The sequence below is a fragment of the Acanthopagrus latus genome, chromosome 11, assembly GCF_904848185.1.
Source record: "Acanthopagrus latus isolate v.2019 chromosome 11, fAcaLat1.1, whole genome shotgun sequence".
Classification (NCBI taxonomy): Eukaryota; Metazoa; Chordata; class Actinopteri; order Spariformes; family Sparidae; genus Acanthopagrus; species Acanthopagrus latus.
The window spans coordinates 24958612-24984772 of NC_051049.1; the positions used below are offsets into that span (position 1 = coordinate 24958612).

At 41.4% G+C, this 26161-nt stretch overlaps 1 protein-coding gene across 1 annotated transcript in view; it reads left to right on the top strand.

Annotated features, from left to right (window-relative positions):
* The first annotated feature begins 742 nt into the window (after window positions 1–742).
* LOC119029256 (contactin-associated protein-like 4) overlaps window positions 743–26161 on the top strand; it is a 117895-nt gene continuing 92476 nt past the window's right edge. The window contains exons 1-2 of the mRNA XM_037115967.1: window positions 743–1292; window positions 18621–18731. Coding sequence (XP_036971862.1) covers window positions 1208–1292; window positions 18621–18731 — 196 coding nt within the window. The 5' untranslated portion in view covers window positions 743–1207. The remainder of the gene's footprint in view (window positions 1293–18620; window positions 18732–26161) is intronic.

The window sequence follows — 26161 nt, forward strand, 5'->3', positions numbered from 1 at the left end:
AGTTAGCTGGCACCATGTACAGTAACTTAAGTACATTGATAAGACTGATGGGTGAGGCTGTAACCTGTCAGTGCTGCGGTCTGACAAACGATGCAGAAGTATCTGCTGCCGCACCACCAGACTGCAGAGCGCCCTGTTTCCTCAGACTGACACTCCTCCATTCATCAAACTTTTCAGTGAGGAAACACATTTGAGTTTGGGACATTACATTTAACTAAATTCTTACAACGTTATTCAACATTCTCTTTATTGAGAGACCGTATATAAGACACAAATACTGAATGGGATCTTTAAGTGGGTCTCATGTTTCATGATGACGTTAGTTTAAAAATCTCAGTGGAAGTTAGTTGTGTTGAGTTTATCTGTGAATGGATTACAAAACAGACCTGTCAGACACAGTAGCCCAAGGGTCAGCAGCTAAATGTATCTGAGAGACACACAAAACATCCACAAATAGAAACTGAAGGACCACATAGAGACATAAAACATCCACAAATAGAAATAAAACCGCTATGAAGAGACACAAACTGCGCAGAGGAGAAACAAAAAGATGACAAAAGTGGTAAAACTACCACAAAGAGACATGAAATGACAACAAAAACATACAATGCATTTACATAAACACACAACTTTTACAAAAAAAAACCCCAAAACAAACAACTACAAAGAGAGACAACAGATTAAACGGAAGTAAGATGATTAGTAAAAGATCCCACAAACTGCTTCTTTTCTATTTCAGTCTTGCTGTGTCTGCTCCCGGGGGCCCATCAGAATCTGTCCGTGGTCCCACGCACGGAGAGAGAAACGCATTTCGCATTCAACTCCATTAAGAGTTAAACGCCAGCCACACGCTCTGTGTGCGTCCGGTCCTGGGACCCCCCTGCAGGAACTCCGAGAGTCTTCAGGACCTCGCTGAGGGAGGCGGTGCGCTCTGCTCGGACCCACTACAGTCTCGTAAAAGCCCTCCCCACTCGTTCCCCTCCATCACTTGACAGAGAGCGAGCGGTGCGAGAGCATCCTCCCCGCCGGGTACCGGACAGCCCCTCCACTCTGTGGCAGCAGGGCTACCGCAGCGCAGCGCACCGGAGCGGAGCGGAGCTGGAGGAGAGCGTCGAGCCGGAGTGGAGAGGAGAAGAGGAGGAGGACGGACGGACTGTCTCCCCTCCGACAGACGGGATTGTAATCTGCAGCATCCCGTCGCTTCAACATGCCTCTGGGGAGTAAAAGACTCGCTGGGATTACTGCGCTGGTCGCGTCGCTGCTGCTCGGCTCCTGCGGGACAGGTGGAGAAGGTGAGCGGCTCTGCGCGCTTTCTGGCGAGCGGGCTGATAGAGCGCTGCTTGGCTGAGAGGGAGCCTCATGGTTTACTGTCGTACTAAAAGACTAAATCACTGGCTGTATAAGGGAATGTGCTGAAGCTGCTGGGGTGGTTGGCTGTGTGAGAGACTTTTAAATGTCTGATGATAAATCAGCTCATTTCCAAAGAGAAAAGAAAAGTGTTTAGCGCTTTTTTTTGTACTGATATAATGTCTGTGGGCAGGATGGAAATTGGTCAGACATGATAAAGGAGACCATCATTAAGCTTGGAACACAATTGAAATATGCTTAAATTAATAACCAAGAGATTCAGATTCCACGGATTATTTTCTACTGATTATTCCAACAAGTATTTTCTCATTCATTGATTAATCGTGCAATCTATAAAATGCCAAGACAGCAAGAGAGAAAAACAGCTGGTTAGGATTTCACAAAGCTCAGCATGACACCTGTGAATGTCCTGTTTAGTCCGACCGAAGACATTCACTTAACAATGATGTCGATCACTGAAGAGAAGCTGCAATGTCAGGACATCTGTGCAAAGAATATGCTCCTTCCTAATTGAGCACGTTCCTCAAAAAGTCAAGAAATCTCACTTTCTTGTGGTATAAATGCATGAGGCAGCAGCTGGAAGCCAGTTTTGATGTGCTTCTGCGACCTGCTCCTCCAGATTTGAGGAGCTGTGTACTGTAGCTCATGCTGTTTATGCCGTGAATCAAACAGTTGGCCGGGTCTGATCAAACCACCGTGGATTCTCGTTGTTGAAAGGGAGCGAACAGCCTCCGGGGATTTACAGCTGTCAACTTTAAAGAGGGCGAATACCACAAGTTTCCTATTTTAATATGCGTGTTGTCTCATGAGAAGGGGAGACAGAGGGGGAGGAAGACGGCAGCCTGCCTGTGGAGATGTGAGCCAGCTGCACGGGAGGATGCTGCTGCCGCTGCTGTATCAGCTCCAGATTTATAGTCAGAAAGGATCATAAAGGGTTGTCAGGTAAAGTCAAGTGAACTGAAAGGGTCGCTTGCTTAAAAGTTTTGTGAGAAAGCTGATGTTAAAGAGTGAGAGAAAACCCAACACATGTGATGGATGGATGGATAGATGAACCGATTGATTTCATGCTGTTGTCGAGCGTGTGCTGTTGTTTTGCTCTCTGGAGGTTTTAATGAATAGTTCCAGTCCCCGCGCTGTTAAAGAAGTGGCTCAGTAGAATCTGACGATCCTTCTTCCTCACTGTAATTAGACTTTACTCCCTCAGTGTGACGCTGTAAGTGAGGGCAGCCTTATACATCACACCCCTGCACGCGCATCGACCCAGAAAGCACCAACGAGGCTGATGGATCAGGCCAAACGCAATTTTTAATCAGCTGGTTTAATTGAGAAGCAAAGAGCAAAGATGCAAAACAACTACAGAAGCAAAACAACTACAGAAAGATGCGACATCACTACAAAGAGACACGAAACAACTACAAACAGATAGAAAACGACTGCAAAGAGATGCAACACAACCACAAAGAGATGCAACATAATCACAAAGAAATGTCAAATGATTACAAAGAGACACTAAACAACTACAAACAGATAGAAAACGACTGCAAAGAGATGCAACACAACCACAAAGAGATGCAACATAATCACAAAGAAATGTCAAATGATTACAAAGAGACACTAAACAACTACAGATAGAAAACGACTGCAAAGAGATGCAACACAACCACAAAGAGATGCAAAAAGACTTTAAAGAGACACTAAGCAACTACAAACACACACAAAATGACTACAAAGAGATTCAACACAACTACTAGACACGTTAAACAACCACAAAGAAAAGCAAAGTGACTTAAAACGGACACTTAACAACTGTAAACACCACACAACATGTCTACAAAGAGACACAAAACTACAAAAAGATGCAACACGATCACAAAGACACTTTAAACAACCACAAAGAGATGCAAAATGACTACAAAGAGATGCAACACAACCACAAAGACGCATTAAACAACCACAAAGAGAAGCAATATGACTTAAAAGAGACACTTGACAACTTGACAACTGTAAACTGACACAAAATGACAACAACAAGATGGAAAACTAAAAATAGATGGAGTGCAACCACAAAGAGACATTCAATGATGACAAATAAATGCAAAATGTCTATAAAGAGACACTGCACAACTACAAACAGTTACAAAACGACTACAAAGAGATGCAACATAATCACAAAGACATGTCAAATGACTACAAAGAGACACTAAACAACTTCAGATACAAAGCAACCACAATAAAATGCAACACAACCACAAATACACATTGAACAACCACAAAAAGAAGCAAAATCACTACAAAGGGACACTAAATAACTACAAAGAGACACAAAACAACTACACAAAGATGCAAAATGACTAAAAAGAGGTGCAACTGAATCACAATGGAACATTAAATGAGCAAAAAGAAAAGCAAAATGACTACAACGAGGTGCCTGGTGGATCAGGAAGTTCTCACACACATTTTTATTCAGCTGGTTTAATTTGGATGGATGGATGGTTGAAGGATGATGGAGCTGGGTGTAGACATTGTGGTTTCTCAACTGTATTGATTGTTCTGGAAAACAACAAGCTGAAAACAAAGGGAAGTACTGAGGTATGGAGTGATTGACTCACTCATTGTCTGTGTTGGCTCAAACACAACAGTCTCTTCTGCAACAGACAATTCAGAAAACAAGGCTTTGTTTTAAAACAAAAAAAAGAAAAAAGAAATGTGCTTCACATGTTTTGCTCTGCAGCATACTGTATACCAGTCAGAGCCTCCATCATCCTCTTAATGACTTGTCTTCTGTCCAGCTTATGCTTCCTAAGGAAAGAAAAGGTTTCAGCTCAGTGTCGTATCATTCATTTTGTTTTGTACAAGGAGGACTGGAGGTTTCTGTCATTGTCACATCCATCATCCTCAGCCACACTCTGTCTTTGTCTGCTCATTCACTGCATCTCCCTCTCTCTTTCACACACACACACACACACACACACACACACACACACACACACACACACACACACACACACACACACACACACACACACACGTACTTAAGCTGCCGGTATCACTCAGTTACGAGTGGACACTCAAACAGCTCTGGGACCAGCTGTTGTCTGACAATTTCTGTAACTTTCAGAAAGCATCCAGTCAACGTTTCCAGCCACTTCAGATGTTTGGAGGTAAGAGAGCAAAAAGGATTGGAACTTCTCTCTCTCAAGCTCTCTTTTTAAATGACTTACAACAATTTGAATCCCTTTCCATGCAACACCATGATTACCTTTCAGGTGAGACTGTCTGAAAAAAATGTGCAACAGCTAAGGGGTACATGAAACCCGAATTGATTTGAAAAGATGTTATTTATCCACTTGATGCACGGTGGAACTCACGCACCCCATTTACACGAGGTGTGCGCTTATGCTTTTAGCGTAGCGGCTACAGTGATTTGAGCCGTAGGTGGATTTAAATAACCAAGGTCTGTTCAAATCAGTTTTGGATTGCTGGGAGACTTGAAGTCCCTTGAACTTGAGCTGTGCCTGACTTTCCAGTGGCACAGGGTTGAGTAGATAATGACTGAATTTGCATTTTTGGTTCAACTGCCCCTTTAAGTGAGGACGGGTCCGTCTACTCCATGGCTTCACTTTATTCAGACAGCAGGATGAAAAGCAGGGCATGGGAACTTGGTTCGGGTCTTGAGCCGTAGCATTTATTCAAAACAAAATAGCTGAAGCTTAGCCTTACACAGCGTGACTTATTCCTGGAGAAAGGAGCTTTTTTCAAGAAAACATCTTAGGAATACATTTCAAAAAATATTCCATGATGCTTAGGCCCAGCAGAGAGTAAGGACACCAGTCTTGCAATATACCGGCGGAAACCCCTTTCTGGTAAACACACTTTCTCCCGCCATTCAGCTGGTGAAAATAGTCTCTTATCCACACACTTTCCTCCTTTTTCTTTTTTATTTACCATTACAGAGAACACAATTTTGTCAAGATCTTGATTATTGCCCGGGTGGAAGCAGCAGGGTGACTTCAGGAGCCTTTCATGTCCCACATGGCTGAGACTGTGGGTTGGGTAGATTTGTTTGATTATTTAAGTGGCTGAAGGGGGGTGTTGCTGTTATTTTTCCAGACTCCCAGAAATTCATCTCCCCTAGTTCACAGCCAGACAGAGAATAAGTTGGAAAGAAATATGCCGGGAGAGGAGTTGATTTAAATTTGGTCCTAGCTCCCTGCTTCATATGCGAACAGCCCTGTCTCATCAGAATTTATTACTTTTCAATGAGCTGGTGGTTTGCATCGAGAGAACATAAACCTCTGAATAAAATCAATTTGGTGTGAATGTATGAGATATATTCTCTGCAAACCCTTCTGTCCTTTATGCTCCATGAGACTGTGCTGTCTTAGAGATCCACTGTAAGGAAAGAGCGAAGCAGTGGAGGATAAATCGCCCTTAGTTTTCTGCTTTAGTGTCAGTTATGAAAATCTGTTTAGTAAAAGTGGAGCCATGAAGAGGTTCTGATTAAGTCAAGGTTACAGCAGCAGTGCTGGTGGTGTGGGCCTGGGGCTGCCAGTCATGAATCTAGATTTATTAATCCAGGGACAAGTAGTTAAGCGATAAAAGTGACAGAGAACTGCAGTCCATCCATCTGCCTTTGTGACCTGTGGGATTTTGTGTTTGCCCAAGGCCGGCTCCCCGGTGGATGTCTGCCTCCCTAAAAACAGACCCATTCATCAAATGGCCCTGTCATTATATCAGATGACTTGTTATCGGTCCAAGAATCAGCACATTCTTCTAGGGTCACTACTCACTGTCAGTCTGTGAGGCAGGAGGAGAGTAGAAACTGTGGGCATCAGCCATTAGCAAATAAACAATTTGTACATACAAGTTACATAAAAATATTACTGACAGCTGATTTTCATTTATAACTTTACTGCCTTCTTTTCTTTTCTGTCACTCTCTCTGATTAACAATTAAGTCACATTTTCATGTTATATGCAGTGGAGGTGGACAGCAAGTACCTCAGAACCGTACTTGAGTACCTGAGCAAATGCATTTAGTTTCCAGCACTGCAGACAGATCCTGGACATTACATAACTTCCAAACTTTTATCAAATGTAATGAAAACTTCTGAACTCACTTGCACCACAAGCTCCATTCAGTTGGTGAGCAGCAGGTGAAGTTTGTTCAGTTTTTTCATGTAATTGTAGATGTTCAGATTTCACTTTTTTTGATCACTTTAATGACTTCAAACTCAATCTGCTGATGAATATCACAGGCTTTGATGAGAAGATCCAGAACACATTGTTGGGGTCATCAAACTGATTTTGAAAGTCAGGAGTTGCTAGTGACAGGCGTACTGGACCACTGTCGTTGTGTGGTTAACTTTATGAAATAGTTGTAGTTTTGTTTGGTTTATGCACCAACTACTGTGTGTGAAATTATGTTTCATATGTGAAGTCAGCGTTGACTTTTGCTTTCACATGGGACACAAACAGTGTCTGTTATATACCTAACACTACCTGACTTCCTCCTTTGCTCACGTCATAATTTGTTTGACCACTAGAATGAGAACTGAAATATGGATCGTAATAAGCTGCTTGCAATGATGTCCTACACAGCAGTGTACTTGGGGAGGATGGCCTGAGTTTAACGGATGACCAGACGACCAAAATCGCACAGGTGGTAACAGTGCAAGGCTGCGCCCTCGCCAAACAATTAAGAAACAGATTAAACAATTCAACAACAATTCAAGAAGACGTCTTAGTGCCTTGGGCTAGAAGAAAAAGAGAATAAGAGAAACTCGAGCAGGAGCTGGTAGAAGATGAACTGAGGAGTGAAAAAAAATAACTGAGAAGAAGTGGAGAAGTTCGGTTCAGTGCCCTGTGTGGACATTCATTGTAGCTGCCCTTCGTCTTGAAGCCACGCGGTGACACACCCAACTCCTTCTCTCATTTCACCCATCAGTGGTTTTTGTTTTTTTTCTTTTTGTGTGTGTGTGTGTGTCTGCGTGATGTCAGACTGACCCCCTCTGTTCTCACCTTCACACGGCTGCAGCTCTGTGGTGCACAGCAACGCAAGTTTCAGCAATAAAATCCTGTTCTTCTGTATCGCAATCTTACTTTCTTGCCAATGGGTTGACATTACTGTAACACGGTTTCTCAGCCTGATTACCTTTATCTTTGAAGACAACCCTGCGGTTGAGATGTGTTTTATTTGAAGACATTGTCATTTTCCCTATGACAATTATCGCAGTCAGTGAGCAGAGCTAAATTCATATAAAACTGTATCAGCAGAATGGCTGTTTCTTTTAGGTGTTTTCAATGTTAAATGGCCTGTCAGGAAGGAAATATTGTGTCTAATATTACAATAATGAGGTTGGCAGCCACATATTGATGACTCAACAAAGTAAACTATTTACAAACCACAGTGTATAAAAGTACATTGCAGAAAAGTTGGTAATATTCACATTTAATGGATGTTATGTGCCTGTAGTAGATCTACAGTTCATCAAACTGTCTACTCGCGCAGAAAAACACTCACATTTTTTTCTGTTTGTTTGTTCTTTTCCTTTTTTATCATACTGAGACAACAAACATGATGATGGTATATAACTTTGAAATGTGTACAGTGTATATTGGGAAAATATGACTTCTGACAACTGGCTCACTTGCAGAGAATGTGTTTTCTGAACAACAAGCCCTTTTATGTACAAGATCTGTTGACAATGTATCAACCGCAGTACCTCAAACGTTACATCAAATGAATGGAAATACATTTTTTGATTGGATTTCTCACAACTAACATCACAGAACTGAAATCACATTTACACATCCGTTTTTGAAGTAAAAAATAACGTCCACATTTTCTATAACATTTAAAGGCAACAAAAAAGGGTCTACTATTAGAATATTAGAAATGCAGCTTTAAGCTGGCGGAGGAGGCATGTCGGTGTTGATCGATGTCAGCTGGCAGGCCGAGCACCGGCAGGGGAACGAGCGACAAAGCAAACAAATGCTGTAGTCTTCATGTAAAGGGACAGACACAATGTTTTTTTGGGAATACATCGGCATCTTATTCACCAAAGTGACATTTAGAGGTAACTTTAGAGCTGTTTAATGCATTGCAGAGATATATAGAGATATGCATGCCTTAGCTGGCACAAAAACAAATAACAACAAAAACATTTTAAATGTATGTCCAGTTTATAACCACTTCCATTTTCTTTTCACAGGTTTGACTACATTTCTCAGTTATAATAACATTGCACTCTCCAAGTTTTATTGTGCATGCACGGTAGGACTAACATGACACTATTTCTGTCAGCAGTAAACCGCCGAAGAGAAGTGAAGAAGAAACTACAAGCTAATATGTGAGGACTTCCAAATTATTCAATCTCCCATAAGGAAAGTAAAGCCTATAAATGATAGACATAACAGGCAAAACTGCCACAAGAACACCCAAGTTTTACTGTACTAGCTAACTTTCTTTAAAAGATTCATTATCGTGCATGTATGTGTAGTGATGCATTACTACAAGCGTGCTGCTCATTTCCTATTTATGTCTGAGTACGTCTCAACCAATTAAACATCAAATTGTCATCAGAGTACATATAAATACAGTTACTGCTTAGCCTGCTGCTTTAACCTTCCTCCTTTCTGATCTAATAAAAGCCTTTCCTCTTTGCTGGCTTGAGGAGTGGAGTGGCACAGTGGGAGCAGGCCTTAAAGTGCCTCTTCAAATGGGTAGTAATTATAACCCTTAATCATGTACTGATGCTATTCTGACCTCCCTCTCTTTATGAGAAGAGCCTTATGTAATGACACCATACAGGAGGCTCAAGGCGAACCACCAGACACCATTAATTCAATCAAGGTTTTAAACCTGTCAAGTGTAGTCCAGTTATTATAGTTATCATAATCAGAGTGCAATTATACAATGACAGTTGGGGGGGGGCACTTTTTGTCCAGAGCTCAAAGGGAAGCCAGTACAGTGCTGACGTGTGCTTCAGAGAATGGTCTTACAATCCTTACACTATATTGTCTGCAGTTGGTAGATGACATCAAACCAAATCTATTACACCAGCTCACAGGGAAAGTAACACAGAAAAACTTTTGTAGTCAGGAGTCACCAACAAAGTATTCTGCTAGCAAGGCCATCGTCTCACTGTCCTGCTGTCTTCCTCCTGCCTGCTGACTTCCACTCTGATCTCCCTCTGCCTCCTTAATACGACAGCAAACACATGGAAAACTCACCATCATTCATACTGTCCCGCTTAGTACTTGGCTTTGTATTTGAGTTCTTCAGAGTAATGTCAATTAATTAAACATATATAATGTAAAATAAGTGATTGTATTAAGTGTTTTCATCACCTTCAATTCAGCATTCAGTAGATGCACCTTTGGCCTTAATCACAGCGCTGAGTCTGTGTGGATAGGTCTGAATCAGGCGAGCACATCTGGACACTGCAATTTGACTCTATTCTTCTTTGTAAAACTGCTGAAGCTCTGGCAGATTGCACGAGGATTGGGCTTGAACAGCCCTTTTCAACTCCAGCCACAAATTCACACATTCAAATCGGTTTGAGGTCTGGGCCTCGACTTGGCCAGTCCAGAACACTGACCTTCTCATCTTTAAACAATTTTGTGTAGCTTTTGCTGTAAGCTTCAGGTCATTGTCTTGCTGGAAAATAAATCTTTTTCAGTGATGGATTTGACTGAACTCCGGGGGAAGTTCAACACACAATTCACAATACAATGTTGTATGCATTGACTCCTCAGTATTAAAAATGTTCCCTGTTAAATGTATTTAATATATCAGTTGCTGCTTGATTTCTGCAAAATGAGTACCCTTACTTAAAAACGTCATACTACTAACTCAATACTACTACTTCTATATCTTAACGTAAGTAGGATTTTAAATGCAGGACCTTTATTTGTAATTATATATTTTTACATCGTGGTATTGATACTACTCAGTAAAGGATCTAAGTGCTTCTTCCACCGCTGTCTATACTGACTAAGCATATCTCTACAACTAAACCTCCATTGTCCCATTGCAACATATGCTATCACTAGTGGTTAAACTAACATTTTAAATTACATTTCATATTGAAATGCTGAGCCATAGACACACATCAGCATTCATCTTTGACACAATGTTATTCAGAAATTATTAAGGTAATAAGTAAAGTATAAATTTAGCTAGATAGCTACTTACATCATCTAACAGTGTTTTGCAAAATGGTACCGTCCACTATAGGGGTGTCTGAAATCGTAGTAAGAGTTTCTTCTAGGCATGAATATGGAAATATATTGTAAAGTTTGAGATTAAAGGTAAGGAGGATACATGTTTCAACATCCCCAACCCCCCCTGTTCTTTTTACCTGTTTTGGGGACATCCAAGTCTTAATTATGGGGGTTAGACACTCCAAATCTTTTTTACAAAAAACAGTCATCACTGAGGAGTCTTATTGAAGATTTGAGAGTTGTGGAAGAGGCCCTGGGGAGCTGAGTGTTATTTCAGTTGCAGGGTCATGTAGGACACACGGTTTTTTAGTGTTGAACTTTGAACATAGAGTGAATAATATCCTTTCACAAAGGAAAATATTGCCTGTGTGTAATAATTTGGAGAGTCTAACTTTTGGTGAGTGAATAGAGACACCATGAAGACAAAGAAGGACTTTAGGAACTCAGTGAAACGGTGTTTCAGCACAAATAAGTCTCCTGTCCAGTGGCAGTAATGTGATTGTGTCATAAAGCCACAGAGCATGCAGTGGGTGAATTCATGGGTCATCAAAACAACAAACATATGAGCGGAGTCTGTCATGGTTTGGGTTTTTGGTCTACTCGTTTCCTGTTTTATTTTGTAAGTTTTAGCCTTGTGTGTTGTTCTGATTTGTACTCTGCATTTATGTTTTTGTATTAGTAGTTTCACCTGTACCATGTTAATCTTCCCTCCCTCTCTGTAATTAAGGCTGTGTTGTACCCTCTCATTTAATCTGCGTTGTCACTTCTCTTCTGTGTTCTCCCTGTGTATTACCTGTGTTTTCTTCCTGTATTCCTTGTGTTTTCTGGTTTGTATTTAGTTTTAGTTGTTTTTTTTCCTTCTGGATTCTTATCTCTGTTGCCTTCTTTTGTAGAGTTAGTAGAAATAGAAGCAATCCTCCCAGATCTACATAAGACAGTTCATCGTGAACAGTTTTGAACTGTCCCTCTCATTACTATTGTGTTGTATGTATGTTATTCATGCTTGCCTCAGCACTTACATACTAATGGGACGGGGGAATCTCGCAGACTCCAGATAAATGTTTTAATTGTTGCTCTGTTGCCCTGCTGTTTTCTTTGATTTATTTAATTCTGCTGATTGGCTCCGCCTCCCGTGGAGCAACATATTAATGTAGTCGGGATGGAAGAAATTAAAGCATTGTTTTCATCCCATTTCACAGAGAAAAACAACATCATTAAGTTGCACAGAACAGTTTGTCCAATATTAGTATCATGGGATTTTCTAACTAGGGTGGTCTTAGATGTCGAGCGTCAGCAGAATTACTGACCTTCCTGGTGTGTCACGAACAGACAGATGAAGGGCTGGAAATGGGGAACAAATACTCCTCTCATTGTTAGCAGTCAGCCCGGCAGTGTCTCAGTTAAACTGTCAGACTCTCGTGCTTAAGTCTGCACTCAAAGCGGAGACAAGATCCATCAGTCTCAGCCAAATGGCTTCAACAGTCAAACTTTAGCTTGACTTAGACAGCCACAAAATGGTGGTGATGGCTCAATACAGTGCTTTGAGGTATGCCTCACACATATAAAGTCGCACACTGAAAAGTTATTTTAAAGTAAACATTATTCTGTTTTTACTGAGGAAACTATAAAGTTCACCTAAAGTAGGAAAATTCAGTTATTATCCACTAACCGTCATGCAGCGGGAAAGTCGTGTTCCAAGTTCCGCAGCCCACGAAACGTTTCTGGAGCTTCACGGCAAAACACCTTTGCAACATGCTCCTGAACAACTGAAGTGGATTAGGAGTAGATCAGGATATTTTGTATATAAGTTAATGGTTCTCAGATGAATGTTGGTGACTTTATCAGACATCTTTTCTGTATATATACAAAAATTGTTGAATTGATTCCTGTGAGATTTGGTACAGGTACTCATTCTCCCCAGAGGATGAACTGTACAAACTTTGATCCCCTCACCTGGACCATCTAGATCTATCAAACTTTTCAAACATGTTCCACCTCAGAAAAATCCACTCTCCAAGTACGTATGTATTATGATGATGTTACAATATAGTGACATAATCCTACTGTATTCAGCTTACTCTACTGCTTATGTTAGCAGGTGCTGTCTGGCACTCAAGTTCGATTTCAACAGGTTGCTCAAAATATTCTCCTCCTTCACTGAACTTTGAGATAGTTCCCGCGTGGATCCACATCTGAAGACACTTTTTGGATGAGAGGTAGAACAACCTTAAGAAAGTGAAACGAGTCCAGTTGCCTACGATACAGCACTTGGTATTACGGGAAAGACAAAACATAATTTAAATTCCCTTTCTGTGTAAGTATTTCATTTTGACATTCTGCTGTATTTTGAAAGTAATCTGTTTCTATTTGTCCATTAATGGCTCCCAGGTCCTCCCTGCCTCACTGAGCTGGCTTTAGTCTTCTTTTGAGGTTGTGGTGTCTGAGTAAAGTTCCTTGACAGCCAGTACCACAAGGTTTTTATCAAGTTGTGAGCAGAAAAGTGTGTCAGACATGTTTTCACCAGTATTACAGAGTTTATTTGTGTGAGAGCAGAAAAGTCAATAAGATACTAACAGTGCTGGAAAAAAATAAATAATTCTATCACCTTTAACCATTTTTTATAGCACATACAGAGAAAGAAAGAAAGAAAGAAGATTTTTCTCTTGATATTTCTGGTAAGATGTGCTTAATGAGACACACAGAGGCGACAAGACCTCACGTACAGTACACACTGACAGTGTTAGGTCGTGAGTGTGACATGTCGCACAGATATCCCAGTCTTCTGTCCCAACACTGTGATCTGCTTGTTTCTAATCAAACCACTTGACATTGCGAGGCAGAGACGTTTTCTCACCGTCAGAAAAACAGCATCTTGAGCCGAGAGTTGTAGAAATTGTGACTGTCAGTGTTTTTAAGTGTCGACCCTCTACTTTTTGGCCATGTCCTTCATCTGACTTTCTTAAGTGGGACCAGACAGAATCCATCCTTATTTGAATGTGTGTGTTTTTTTCTCCATCTAAAAAACCCTGAGCTTAAGTCCCAATCTAAATATACCCCTTCCTCTTAACATTTAGCCCTACCCCTCAGCCCAGGGGTAGCGTGTTTGTTTCTTGTTGGTATAGAGGGATAAGGAGAACCATCCAGGCAACATGGCAGAATTCAGAACAACAGCTATGAGAACTGTCTGTCCTCAGTATTTCATGAGAATTTTCGGCGAGAATCTATAAGTAGGTGGTGGCATGGCTTTGTTGTGTGATGGACAAGTTCAATAATGAACAAACAAAGGTTTATGAGTGACTCTTTTTGGCCTTTAAGGTGCCGGCCATGTACAGTTTCTGATGTTTACCCTACCCTGCTACAGGGTGATGGGGGCACTGTTAGCTGTCCTTGGTTCTGGAATGTTTAATCCAGTAATCTAGAGGTCTCGTCTGGGTGGGCTCGACATCCACCTCCATCCAGCTCAAAATTCCAGAATTGCTCATTAATCACTTGCCATTTGTCAGGAAACGTTTATTCATAAACTTCAACAAAATATATGCACTTTTGTATTATTTTCTTATTCAAAATAACCTTCACAGAAAATGAATTTTTCGAATAGCAAGTGGACAACATTTCTGTCTTAACCTAACATAGTTTAACCGTGTTAAACTACTACACCTTTAAATTAAGCAAAACAGCTGTGGACTGTCCCCACTGAGCAGATAAAACCTATGTATGGGAAACACTGGGCATCACTTTGGCAGCCACCAGCAACCGCTGTTATGGTAGACAGTATGGTAGACTTACTGTATGAGTTGACACTGTGAATAATTCAAGCCACCCTAAATTAGACAACTTTGTACGGACCTGGCATCGCAAGGAGGCTTCAGGGGGCTTAGCTATTGTTTCAGGACCGTGATGTTTGTGTGTGTATGCGGCGTGTGCTGGCTGGTGATTAGCAGAGATGCTCAAGTCATTTTCTTAAGTCTTAAGTCAAGTCTCTTCTGGTTGTAATCATCAGCGTTCTATCATCTGCTGCAGTTATATCAAAGGAATTCAAAGCATGTACTGTATTAACGTCACTCCTTTATCTATTAGCATACAGTATTATTAGCAATGATTAGTTGTTGGGTATATGGTCATTTTAACTGGCTTTTGCAATGCAATATGAAAAAAAAAACACACAACGAAAGATTTCCTTTGAAATGAATAATTGTTTTTTGTTTAGCAACATAAATACACAGCCTCAGTAGCTACATGCAAAAGACTACTGCTGTCAGATTATCTGACAGTCTATAAACTGATGATATTCATACGTGGACAGTTTTGTTAAAAAATGTATCTACCATTTGTGACTACTGGCACCTTTCTTTGTGTGACAAAAATGATTCCTTGCAGGATATTGATCTAATATCGATGTATTATCACCTTCATAGTTAATTTGTTTTCTGTGAGCACCAAAAACTAATAAGCATAAAAATCTGTCACTACATTGCTAATGTTGTGGTAGCTAACTGGCTTGTCATCTAACATTACATTGTTATTGCTGATTTGCATATGGCACTCCCACATGTTGATGTGATGGCATAGGACACCTGAAATTGAAGTTAAGTCCAGCAGTGACGTTGATACACTTGGCACTGTTCTTTTAATATCAGGTGCCACAGTAACACCAGAGAAATCCCCACTTAATCACCAGTATATTGAAAATGTCTGTTAGCGTCACTTTACGTAAACACCATTGAGGGCTACTGATGACGCATGAGGGGTGGTGGTTGATTTCCCCTTGTAGATTTGTTCTAAGAGACATTTGAAAACGAGGGGTAGGGGTGAAATTTTGAAATGGGATTAAGCCTACCAGGCTCTCAAGGTAAGTAACTGTCTAAAATGAAACTGTTACTCCTGTATCCGTTATTATGAGGAGAGGACAAACAGTGCTCGTGGGCATGTTCAGGTAGATTCTGCTAAAACAGAGTTTTAATTGAAATTTAAAAAATTGTTAGAAGTTGTTTTAGTTGTCTCCGAGTTGGAAAAGATTGTCAGTACTGGCGGCGGTTTGAGCTCTCAGCGACCTTTTAGTTCTACGGCACAGTTTTCACACTCAAACATTGTATCAAGCAGCTAAACCTTTGTGCACCCGAACTGCTTTGGGAGAGGGTGAGAAATTTGTCAAAACACAAACTGACAGACACACAAAAAAGCAAAAAAAAAAAAAAGCAAAAAAACCAAGTTGTTTACCGCTTGGCGATGGCTGTTAAACTGTGTGAGAGAGAAAAAGAGAGACAGAAGGGAGTGAGATCACGCTGATCAACAAGTCGACTGACTGTCTGGGACACATATCCAGCTCTGAACTCTTCTGCCTTTAGTTTGTTGACATGATGGATGGTACTCATCAGTATTCAGCATCCCTGGATCTGTTGTTATCCCTCTGGGCACTCAGTTATTTCACTAAAATGGTAAAATGGATGACGCAGTGTACTGCAGAAGGATGGACTTGTCGTATCCTGTCATCTGCCCTTTAGTCTTTTACGGAAACATGATTTCGGAAAACCTATTTGAACCTCATTTTGACATTTGTAATAACGGAAATGCAGCTTATCAGTATGTCACGGGGTTCAGTTAAGTGACCTCACACACCGCTCTTTGGACTAATGCTTGAAGCCTCAACTTTGGCCTGACGCCCATCTTATCTTGCCTTTTGTAACCACAATTTTCAATTTTGATCCTGACTGGATCTGACTAAAAAAAATAAAAAAAACTGACGATGCACCATGAATTCATAACAATGCATTCGCTGTAGCTCTGTTTTTTTAAGGTGCCTTGGATACGTGTCTGACAAAGCCCCGGTCAGTGGCTGGCAGTTTAACAGCCTTTTACCTTCATATTCCTCTAAGCTCTCTGTATTTGTCCTTTCGCTCCTTCTCACTGTCACCTTTTAAATGTCACCACTCCTCCGAGTAAAAACCAACACGCCTGTTCAAACACCTCTGCTTCTCTTATCCAGCTTTCTCTTGGCCAAGGCCGCGCTCTCGTGACACATTATCCACTGAGGTTTTGCACCGCTCGTTTCGCCTCTCTGCACTAATTCAACTATATCCTGCATTCAGTGCTTCGCTATTATCCACAGGTCTCTGTGTGCCTCCGTCAGCCTCAGGCCTGCTGGATCTAGATGAACAAACAGCAGCATTATGAACGGACAATCGGCTATACATTGTGCATTTTTTTAGAGTTTAGAGTGCTAAAATATAACGATGTAATGATGCTTATCTATCTTCAACCATCTGCAGTAAAAAACTATACGCCAAAGAAGCAGTTTACACCACATTTTATATATTCATATTATATGGAAAATAACCAGAGTTTTGGAAATCCAGCACTGGGAGGGGCCTCAGTGTCACATGTAGGATGCAAGTAGCCTAAGTACCAACTGACAAACGCATCATGGGTGAGCAGAGGAGAAGGTGAAAGTTAGATTATTGTGTGTCATTACGCAAAAGCCACAAGCCTCCTTCAGATTCCGAACTCGTCTGAAGATGCTGTTAAAGACCTGAGCTGAAATGGAAATGCACCGACTCTGAAGTGCCTGAAGAGAGAGGAGGAGTTAGACCAGGCACACTTAGGTGGATATGACAGGCTATTCAAAACTGTCAACAGGCCGTGGTTTATAGTCTCAGGTAATGAAAACCCCTCTGTGCTTGAAATGAAGTCCAATAACGTTGACAAAGTAATCTCAGTTGAAGTCTTGTTGTCAGAGTAGGGAAACAGGACCGGGCATATCTGAGTGAATTGTGAATAATTTGAACTGGCTCTCCTGTCCGTGCTGGAAAACAACGTCCATTAAAGAAAAATAAATTCTCGACCAGATTTAAGCAGTAATCATGGAAACAAGCAAACGTTGGATAATTAACTAATAACCAGGTATTCACGGGTATCCCTGTGGATTAATGACATAATTAGTCACAGCTCCTTTCTCAGCTTTTTCAGAACAGTCTTTTTGCACAGTGTATTGTACAAAAAGCCTGTATTTTTGAGGTTTTATAATTATTGAGAAGTGACCACTGCAGCAGTAAAGTATAGCAGCACATGAGCATTCCCTGTGTGGTTTTCAGGTTTCGCTTTGTGATGAATGAATTTAAAAGTGACCTACTCGGCAACATCACCTTGGCTGCATTGTCACGTGACTGCCAGTTAACAATATATCATCTGACCTTTCATATGTAGAGGTGTACACATTCTTTACTCAAGCAGAAGCACAGGGACTCTGGTAAAACAAGATGTTCTGATTCAACTTCTTCAGTCAAGTAAAAGAAAGAAAGCACTGGCTCTGAAATGTACTCAGAGTTTAAAAGTAAACTCGGAAGGCCATTTTGTGCCGGCCAGTTGGGTGCAAATCGACTGAACCTCACGCCATCTTAATTGTTAACCGATCAGTCAGTTCGCGGTGAACTGATAACCAGCTGCCAGATTTGCTATGTTTACGCAACGTGCTGCGAGAAACACAGCGGCACAACATTAACCCCAGTATTCAAGACTCCCACCTTGATAGTGACAGCAGAGGAAGATGGCTGCCAGTAATGTGATTACTGAACTTGAAAAGTAATGTGTTACTCTACTGCGTCACAAACAAATGAAATACAATCCCTCAACACTGTCCATAATGTCACTAGTGCTTTTTTATGATGTTGTTCATAGGTCACTAATTCAGAGTCATTTGTACTTAAATTAGAACTCCTGTTCTTACCCTTGACATTTATAAAAATCAGAGTCCATGAGGCATGAAAAGGTCCAGACCGACTTTTTCTTTCCCATCGAAACCAAGTTGTCTTCTCCTTGTCTCTGCTGTGTGACCCAGCCTATAATCATCTGTGATGGCTGCTGAAGAGCGTTTACCCTTTCAATTAGAGGAACACATCTTCACTTCACTTCAGTCTCCTTTTCCACCAAAGCTTTAGTGAGACAACACGCTGCGAAGTATTTGTCTACACCGCCAGCGAAACGATCCATCATTCTAAACCTGCCCTTTTCTGCTTTGTGTTTGGTTAACAGAGGTATGTGACAGCCCACTGGTGAGCAATCTGCCGCCGTCATCGTTCAGAAGCTCCTCCCAGCTAACCAGCAGCCATGGGCCGGTCTTTGCCAAAGTCAACAGGAGAGAAGGTGAGGAATCACTCATTGCTCGATCCATTGGGAAGCCTAAACGTTTCACCACTTGCACTGATGGCACATTTCACGGCAGATCTGTACCTGGAACATTGTCGCAAATAATGACTGAGCTGATCGGGGCGATGGTACGTGCAGTCTTACTTTGCTCGGTGCAGGATTTCATTTCAGTGTTTCATATTTAAAGTTCTAGTGGAGAGTGTTACACCTCGGCAAACCCAAGTGCTTTAAGTTTTCAAAGTTTGAGTGACTTTCTTGCCCAGAACTCATTGCTCAGCCTTAATCTACCACAGCATGAATGTGTTATTAGTTAAAACATTCAGTCGCAATGAATCCAAGTTTCCTCACTCGCTGTATGTGTGTGGTCAGCCAAATGAATTCTTCCACAAAGTGAACAGCCAAACAGAAAATGCTCCCTTGAAACACCCAGCAGATATTTTACTAGTGAAGCATGACAGCATCTTTATTCAAAGGAAATATGTTGCAGTCATGATTTCAGATTTCACTTTACTTCTAGAATCTAACTTCCAGAATAAATGTTGACAGTGTAGATTTCTGCAGACTGTGGATATGGTGAAACTTCACATTTCTTCATTTTGTGACTTTACGTTTCTTTAGGTTTAATTTGCAGTTTCATGTTGTGATAATGCTGTGCTTGATGGTCTGGTCAGGGGCAGGAAAAGATTATGTTTTGGTAGACGTGGTTCTGTCACCAACAACCCAGCTGGAAATCCTCATGTTTCATAAAAGCTCAGTCAGTGGAGAACGTGCTGCACGTTCAGGGGCTGTGTCCTCGCTACAGCGGGCCATGATTCGTATCTGAGCTGTGGCCCCTTGCTGCATGTCACCGCCGCTCTTTATACCATACACACCTGTGATTTGCGGAAACCTGCTCACATTTCTGATATTGGCTTAAGTTGGTTTCTTCCCCTGGATAAAGCGCTCATTTAACTTGCTTTGTGAAATTTTGTCTTAATTTTCTGTGTGGGGGGCGGCTGTAGCTCAGCGGGTAGAGCCGGTCGACTAGTGATCGGAAGGTCACTGGGTCAAATCCCAGCTCCGGGCAGTGCTGAGCTGCATGTCAAAGTGTCCTTGAGCGAGACACTGAACCCCACATTGCTCACTAGTGAGGGCCCTACGATGAGCTGGCGACTTATCCAGGGAGTACCCTGCCCTCGCCCAGAGACAAGGCTGGGATTGGCTCCAGCAGCAACACCCCGTGACCCCATGGAAAGGGATAAGTGGTTCGGACAATGACATGACATGACATTTTCTGTGTCAGTGTCCTTGCTGGATGTTGATTGTCAAAACAGGGGTTCTTTATAGCAGAACTTTCCCAGGGGGCCAAGAACCTTTTGAGGACCTGAGGAACAAGGGAACTAAAAGAAGTGAACAAAAGAAAGCCTGATTTGTTGATTTGTTTAATTTAAAAGAGATAAATCAGCATAAAATAAATCAATAAACAGTCCTCCGTAGTGAAAGGCTTTCTTCAGTTTCATCTCCTCTGTATTCATTCATTAAATCCAACTTACCCATTAGAGTTATGCAACAGTAAACAGCAAAAGAACATCAGAAGGACTGTGATGTTTCCTCATGTGTGAAAATTGCACATCATATGTTGGGGTGTTTTTAAAACATTTTTTTTTAATCCATCATCGGTGTAATCTTGCCTAATCTTCACGGTTGTCCAGATTGCGGTCAAGACACTGTGCCAAACGGACTTTGAGATTCGCCCCTCTGATTCCACAGTTTCCTGGAAGCATTTGGTTGAAAATGACTAAAACAGTTGAAACTCTAGTCTGGCCTTTTCAGCTAGAGCTGTGACCTTTTCCAGCTTTTCACAACTGTTTTCTCGAAGCATAAAACAGTGAAGGGGTCCGGGGTGCCGGCTGTCCATATAAAGTCCTGCCTTGTGCCACTTTAAACTTTATGCGCTCGGTCTGCTTTTGGCATCAGCTGTCAAGAAGCACCTTCAGGCAGGTGAAATGTAGGGAACGGACTGAGGAAAAAACAAATGTCCCTCGACCGAATCCCCCAGTTTTTTTTGTTTTTTTTTCACTGAGATGTGTTCTGTCCTGTTCAGTTCTGTGGGCTGCAGTGCTTCATCTTCCCATCAGTGCAGGAGAGAGTCTTTGCCTCTCTACAGGACGCAGAGCAGCAAACATCAAAGGCAAACCTCAGCTGGATTCACACAGTCTGAGAGATGCCTCAGTTGTGGCCAGAAGTAAAGAGAGGGACAGACAGACAGACAGACAGACAGACAGACAGATAGCAGCAGCAGTAACTGCCAACCATCTGTGTCGTATATAGTAATGCAACAGAATTATATTAGACTAGTACATCAAAAACTCTCCACAGGGCCACCTCCGCTCTACGAGGGTTATAAAGCTGAGTCGTGATTCACACCCCAAAATAAAAATTCAAGAGGGAGCTCTCTGGCTGCTGATATGGGGTTTTGTGAAGGGCTATCATGGCTTGTTTTTGGAGCTTTTGGAGAGCAGTTTGCAGATTTCTTCATTTACAAAGATCAGTGGCTGACTGTGGTGCCAGCGCAGAGAATCATCAGGGAGTGTGGGATTTTCTTTCTCTTTTACTCCCACTGTAAGAATAATTGGACTAACTCGGAGTCACATTGAAGACAAACCGACAGGATGTTGCTCCTCTGTTTTATCATTACGGCTGTACAGCTTTCTTTCCCTATAAACACATTTCATCACGTTGCGAGGCATTAGAATGGGAACGGAATTGATGCCCTCATCTCTTGGGCCTGGAGACGCCGCCGAAACAAAAAGCCAATCATACAGCTGGACCAGTTCCAGAAGCCTAAAGCAGCGGTTCCAAAAATTGGGCGCAGTGAGGACGAGGACAAGGAGACAAAGGACTGTGCATTCATTGTGCAGTTTTGATAACAATTCAACAAGATTGAAAATTGGTGACATTTGCGTTAAGTTTCCAAACTCTTCAAAACAGAAGCAAGAAATATCAAAATCGCAGTATTCAGTTATCCCATGAGTTTTCCAGCATCAATAGTGACCATCAGAGCCAGCAATTGAAATATCTGTGTCGGTAAACAGAGTTCAATGAAACACTGACACATCTCAGTCTTCACCACAGTCGGAGACGACTGAACCTGAGCCAGCCGTCTACACTTGAAAATCAGACGGAAAACTACTTGGCGAGCAGTTTAACGGACAGATCTTGGATGCTTCTGGCAGATATATGTAGATATATAGGATATGTGTGATCTGACTCTCTCATCCCGGGCACACATGAAAGCAAGACAAGACCCTGTGAGTGGAGTCATATCTGCAGGATGTTCCCCCTCACACCACATCAGAGAGTAGACTCAACAGCAGGCTCACTGATGTTAAGTTAAAAAGCCCTGTTAAAAGCCCTTTTGTTGACCCTGTACACCATATATATATATATATATATATATATATATATATATATATATATATATATATATATATATATATATATATATATATATTTATATATATATATATATATATATATAAATATAAATTGGGTTGTTTTCTTTCTTTTTTAAGTGTAATATCTAAATCTGTAGAGCACCTGTTGGCTTTATTTTGTCATAAAATATTATATATATTATATATTATATGAGAATGATGAGCATCAGTGTACATATTTATAAATAGGATTTATAAAAAGGATGGTTAAATATACTTTGAAGTGGTAGGTTTCAAAGTTTGACACTGTCTTTGCTCTTCTAGCATCACTTCTTGAAGCACCGCTCCAGTGCAGTCGTGTAACGAGTCTGATTCAGGAGGTTGACAGGTGGTTTGGTGGTTTATTAATAAGACTTTCCCATCAGAGTTTGCATCCTGTTTGTCAAGGGGGCTTTGTCTTCACTGTAATCATAAGTTAGAGAGCATACATAAATGACACAAATGATGTCACTTACGTCATGTTTAAGATGTCATGTAGGTAACTTAATGAAAAAAATGACCTTTTCCTAACCTAACTAAGTACTTAATTTAGTTCATCCTAACCAAGTACTTTACTTTGCCTAACCCTGACTAAGTAGTTTTGTGTTAAACCTAACTTTACCCCAACATTTTGACAGTGTTAATAATATTTAAAGCATTCAGCGTGCTTTATTTATATATAACTGAATGTTGTATTTTACATATTGTTGTGAATGTGATAGCAGGACCTTTATTTTCAAAGTACAATCAAATGTTGCTGATAACACATTAGTGCAAACTTTAATTGCAAAGCCCTTCATGTCCAGAAGGGATGCTAGGAGAGTAGGTATAGTGTCATAGTTTGAAGCTTAAGGTCACTGAACAATTTGATGAGCTGGGAGTGAAAACTTGTTGATGTAGTCCAATATGTCTGTTGTCTTGAAGAGCTACAGTAATAGCATCATTTTACTTAACGTGTGAATTTTGCATCACTGACTCTTGTTTACCTGATGTTCACCAGGAGGTACCATCCTTCTGCTCCCGTCTCGCAAACAGGGACAGAGAAAAGCAGACCTGAGCGCCACAGCCAGCTGAAACGTTCTATCTGTCAGAAAGTAGATTCAAAATAAATCTCTTTCACAGGCCAAGTAGGCAGCTGGGATGTCGAGGTTACAAAACTCCCACATGCCTCCTTGGCCCCTGCTGCAGCCAGTTAGTCCCATCTTGGCTGGTCGGCCCATATGGGGGCTGGCAGCGACTGGACTGTTCACACACACTGTGGTTTAATCTCATCACGGTGCTGCCTCCGCTCCAAGTGTCGGACTCTGAACTGGGCCAACATTAACGCGAGGAGGCAACACCGTGCTCTGGCACCGAGTCTGATTATTCCCATGTGCTGAGTGGACGATTAGCATGTAATCGATTTGCAGCGAGGCCAGAAATAAGGGCCTTGACACAGAGCTCAGCGGTGGTTTTCTAACAGACAGCGCTGGTTAAGAAGCCAAAGAGGCACAAGCTCAAAGCCATTGCTTTCTTTTTTTTTTTTTTTTTGCAACAAATGAGTAAAAATGAAAACACACTGTTGATGTAAATAACTCTGCCGGGGAAGAGTAGAACTAGCAACTATTTACCACAGCCAAAACAGTGACACGCCAAGCTAATATGAACTAATAAGTTTCAAGTCAAACCACAAGACCATAAGATGTCCTCTCCACCGTGGTGACCTGGAAGAGGGCAGGACACACAAGATAACTTGCAGTCAAACAGAAAGATCAGAGAGAAGAGGCATCAAATTTTACAGGCAAGATGGATCTTGCACAAATTTCTGACTTGACATCTCAGTTTGAACGACCCTCCCATTGCACTTTTTTGTTCTTTGAATAAGCAAAATTAACCTCCAACCGGTGATAGAGATGGAAATATTCATAGTGCTGCTGTTTTCATAAAGCTCACCAGTCTGCACACACAGGCTTGGCATGCTTCCCACTGGCAGCAAACCCCGTGCCAAGTAGCAGCCATGAGCCTGATTATCAATGATCTGACCGAGTCAGTCAACAAATTCATCTTTGACTCTGATGTTGCTGTTATGGAGCTGAAGAAAAGTAAGTGTTAAGGAGGCAACCCCACTGGGGAACATTAGGCAAATCCTAATTGGCTGCATGGTAATGTGCAGATTTCAGCATGTACAGCCTCCACAGAGATCTGTTGTGGCTCTGAAACAGAGTGGAGAGGTGGGTGCTATGATTCTGTGAACTATGGATATGTTGAAACTTTTATATGTTGCAGCTTCATGTTTCTTTAGGGTGCTTTTTTTTGTGCTCATGGTCTGTTTAGGAATAGGCATGAGAGCCACTCGCTTACAGTTAGGAAAAGATTTTGAATTGTCTTACCTGGTTTTGTCACCACAAATGTGACTGGGAAACATCACATCTGATTAAAAATGTCCTGCCCAGCTGTTAACACCCATCCTCCTTAATGTTATTGTACTTTGTCACATTTGATTATTTCCCTTTCTTTTATTTAGAAAACTTCAATCTTCCCCAAAGATTCCCCCCCCCCAAAAAAAAACAACAAAAAAACCCTGCCTTACATGACACACTTGAGTTAAAAATAAAACAGTCACCAGCATTCTTTCAAAGTGGAAGCATTATGGATCCAAATTAGAACAATAATTTAAATTGAACTACAGAAGCCCCTTAACAACCAGGGGTCAAACATATTATTTCCTCCATTTTCCCGTGCTAATGAGCTAAATGTGATGTGTTTTCTTGAGATCACAAGGTTGTTTAAATCATTATTATGAGATAACACTGTTGTTTTGGTCACAACTTCAGCCAGACTTTAGTTTTTCATCTGTCTGTTTCATGTTTTCTCCTCACTAACCCTCATGTCATTTCAGACCCTGCCTCTCCCCCCTGCTCTGCATTACCTGTTGGTTTGATCCACCTGATCTGCTCCACCCCCTTACTCACCTGCTCCTCATCAGCTAATCAGCCCCCTCAGTATTTCTACTGAGCCTGTTCCCTCAGTTCTTTGCCAGATTGTCTGGTGTGTTAACCTAGCTCTCCAGCGGTCTGTATTTTGAATCTGATCCTGCCTGCTTGTGATTTGACCTGCCTTTTGGACTTTGGACTCTCCCTCTTGCCTGCTCCCTTTGGATTTGTTTGCCTCGCTGACTGACTACCTGGTTTGACCCTCGCTTGAAATTAAAACATATTCTTTTGCAACTGAACTGTTTTTTTTTTTTGTGTCGTGTTATTGGGTTCCTGCATGTCATTTTGTGAAGCCTGATAGTTTTTGGGGGCATAATTAAATAATTGTATCGAGATCTCCAGATAATTGACTTGCTGCACTTCACTTCGTCACAATGCTATGTATGCACGCCAGCATGGCACTGCTGATCTCTTTAATGTCAGGCTTCAAGTAATAAGAGGGACCAGTGATTTGTTTTCTCACAATAACTGTTTATTGTCCTCGTTATCTCTTTTTCATGAGATACCGATAAAAAATATCTTGGGAGAGCAACATTTTCATTCCGTCATATAGACATAAATAACTGATGATCTTGCGAAAACAAGTGATATTTTATCATATAAAAACGGAGATGATAACATGTTTCACTCGAGGCCGTTTAGGACCTCTGTAAGATGCCTCCTGCTCTGTATTTACAGTTGTACTTTCCTGCTCACTGTTTTCTGGTCGCTTTCTTCTTCTGTGGCAGCAGCCAGCTTAACGTGCCTTACTGGCACCAACTGTCGCCTCTCACTTCACTTAAGGAGGGGGTGAGCGATCCTTCTGCCCAAATCACGTCGCTTTAACAAGCAGCTGTGTTGCAAAGAATCCAGCCATGATTTTCCAAGTAGCCTGCCCTGAACACAGAGCACAGTCATGAAGGGAAAGCTTTACAATGTAAATACCATTATATATCCCAACCCTAATAGAGTGCTGTGTTTCATAGTACTCACAGACGTAAAAAAATACCTTAATAAAGTC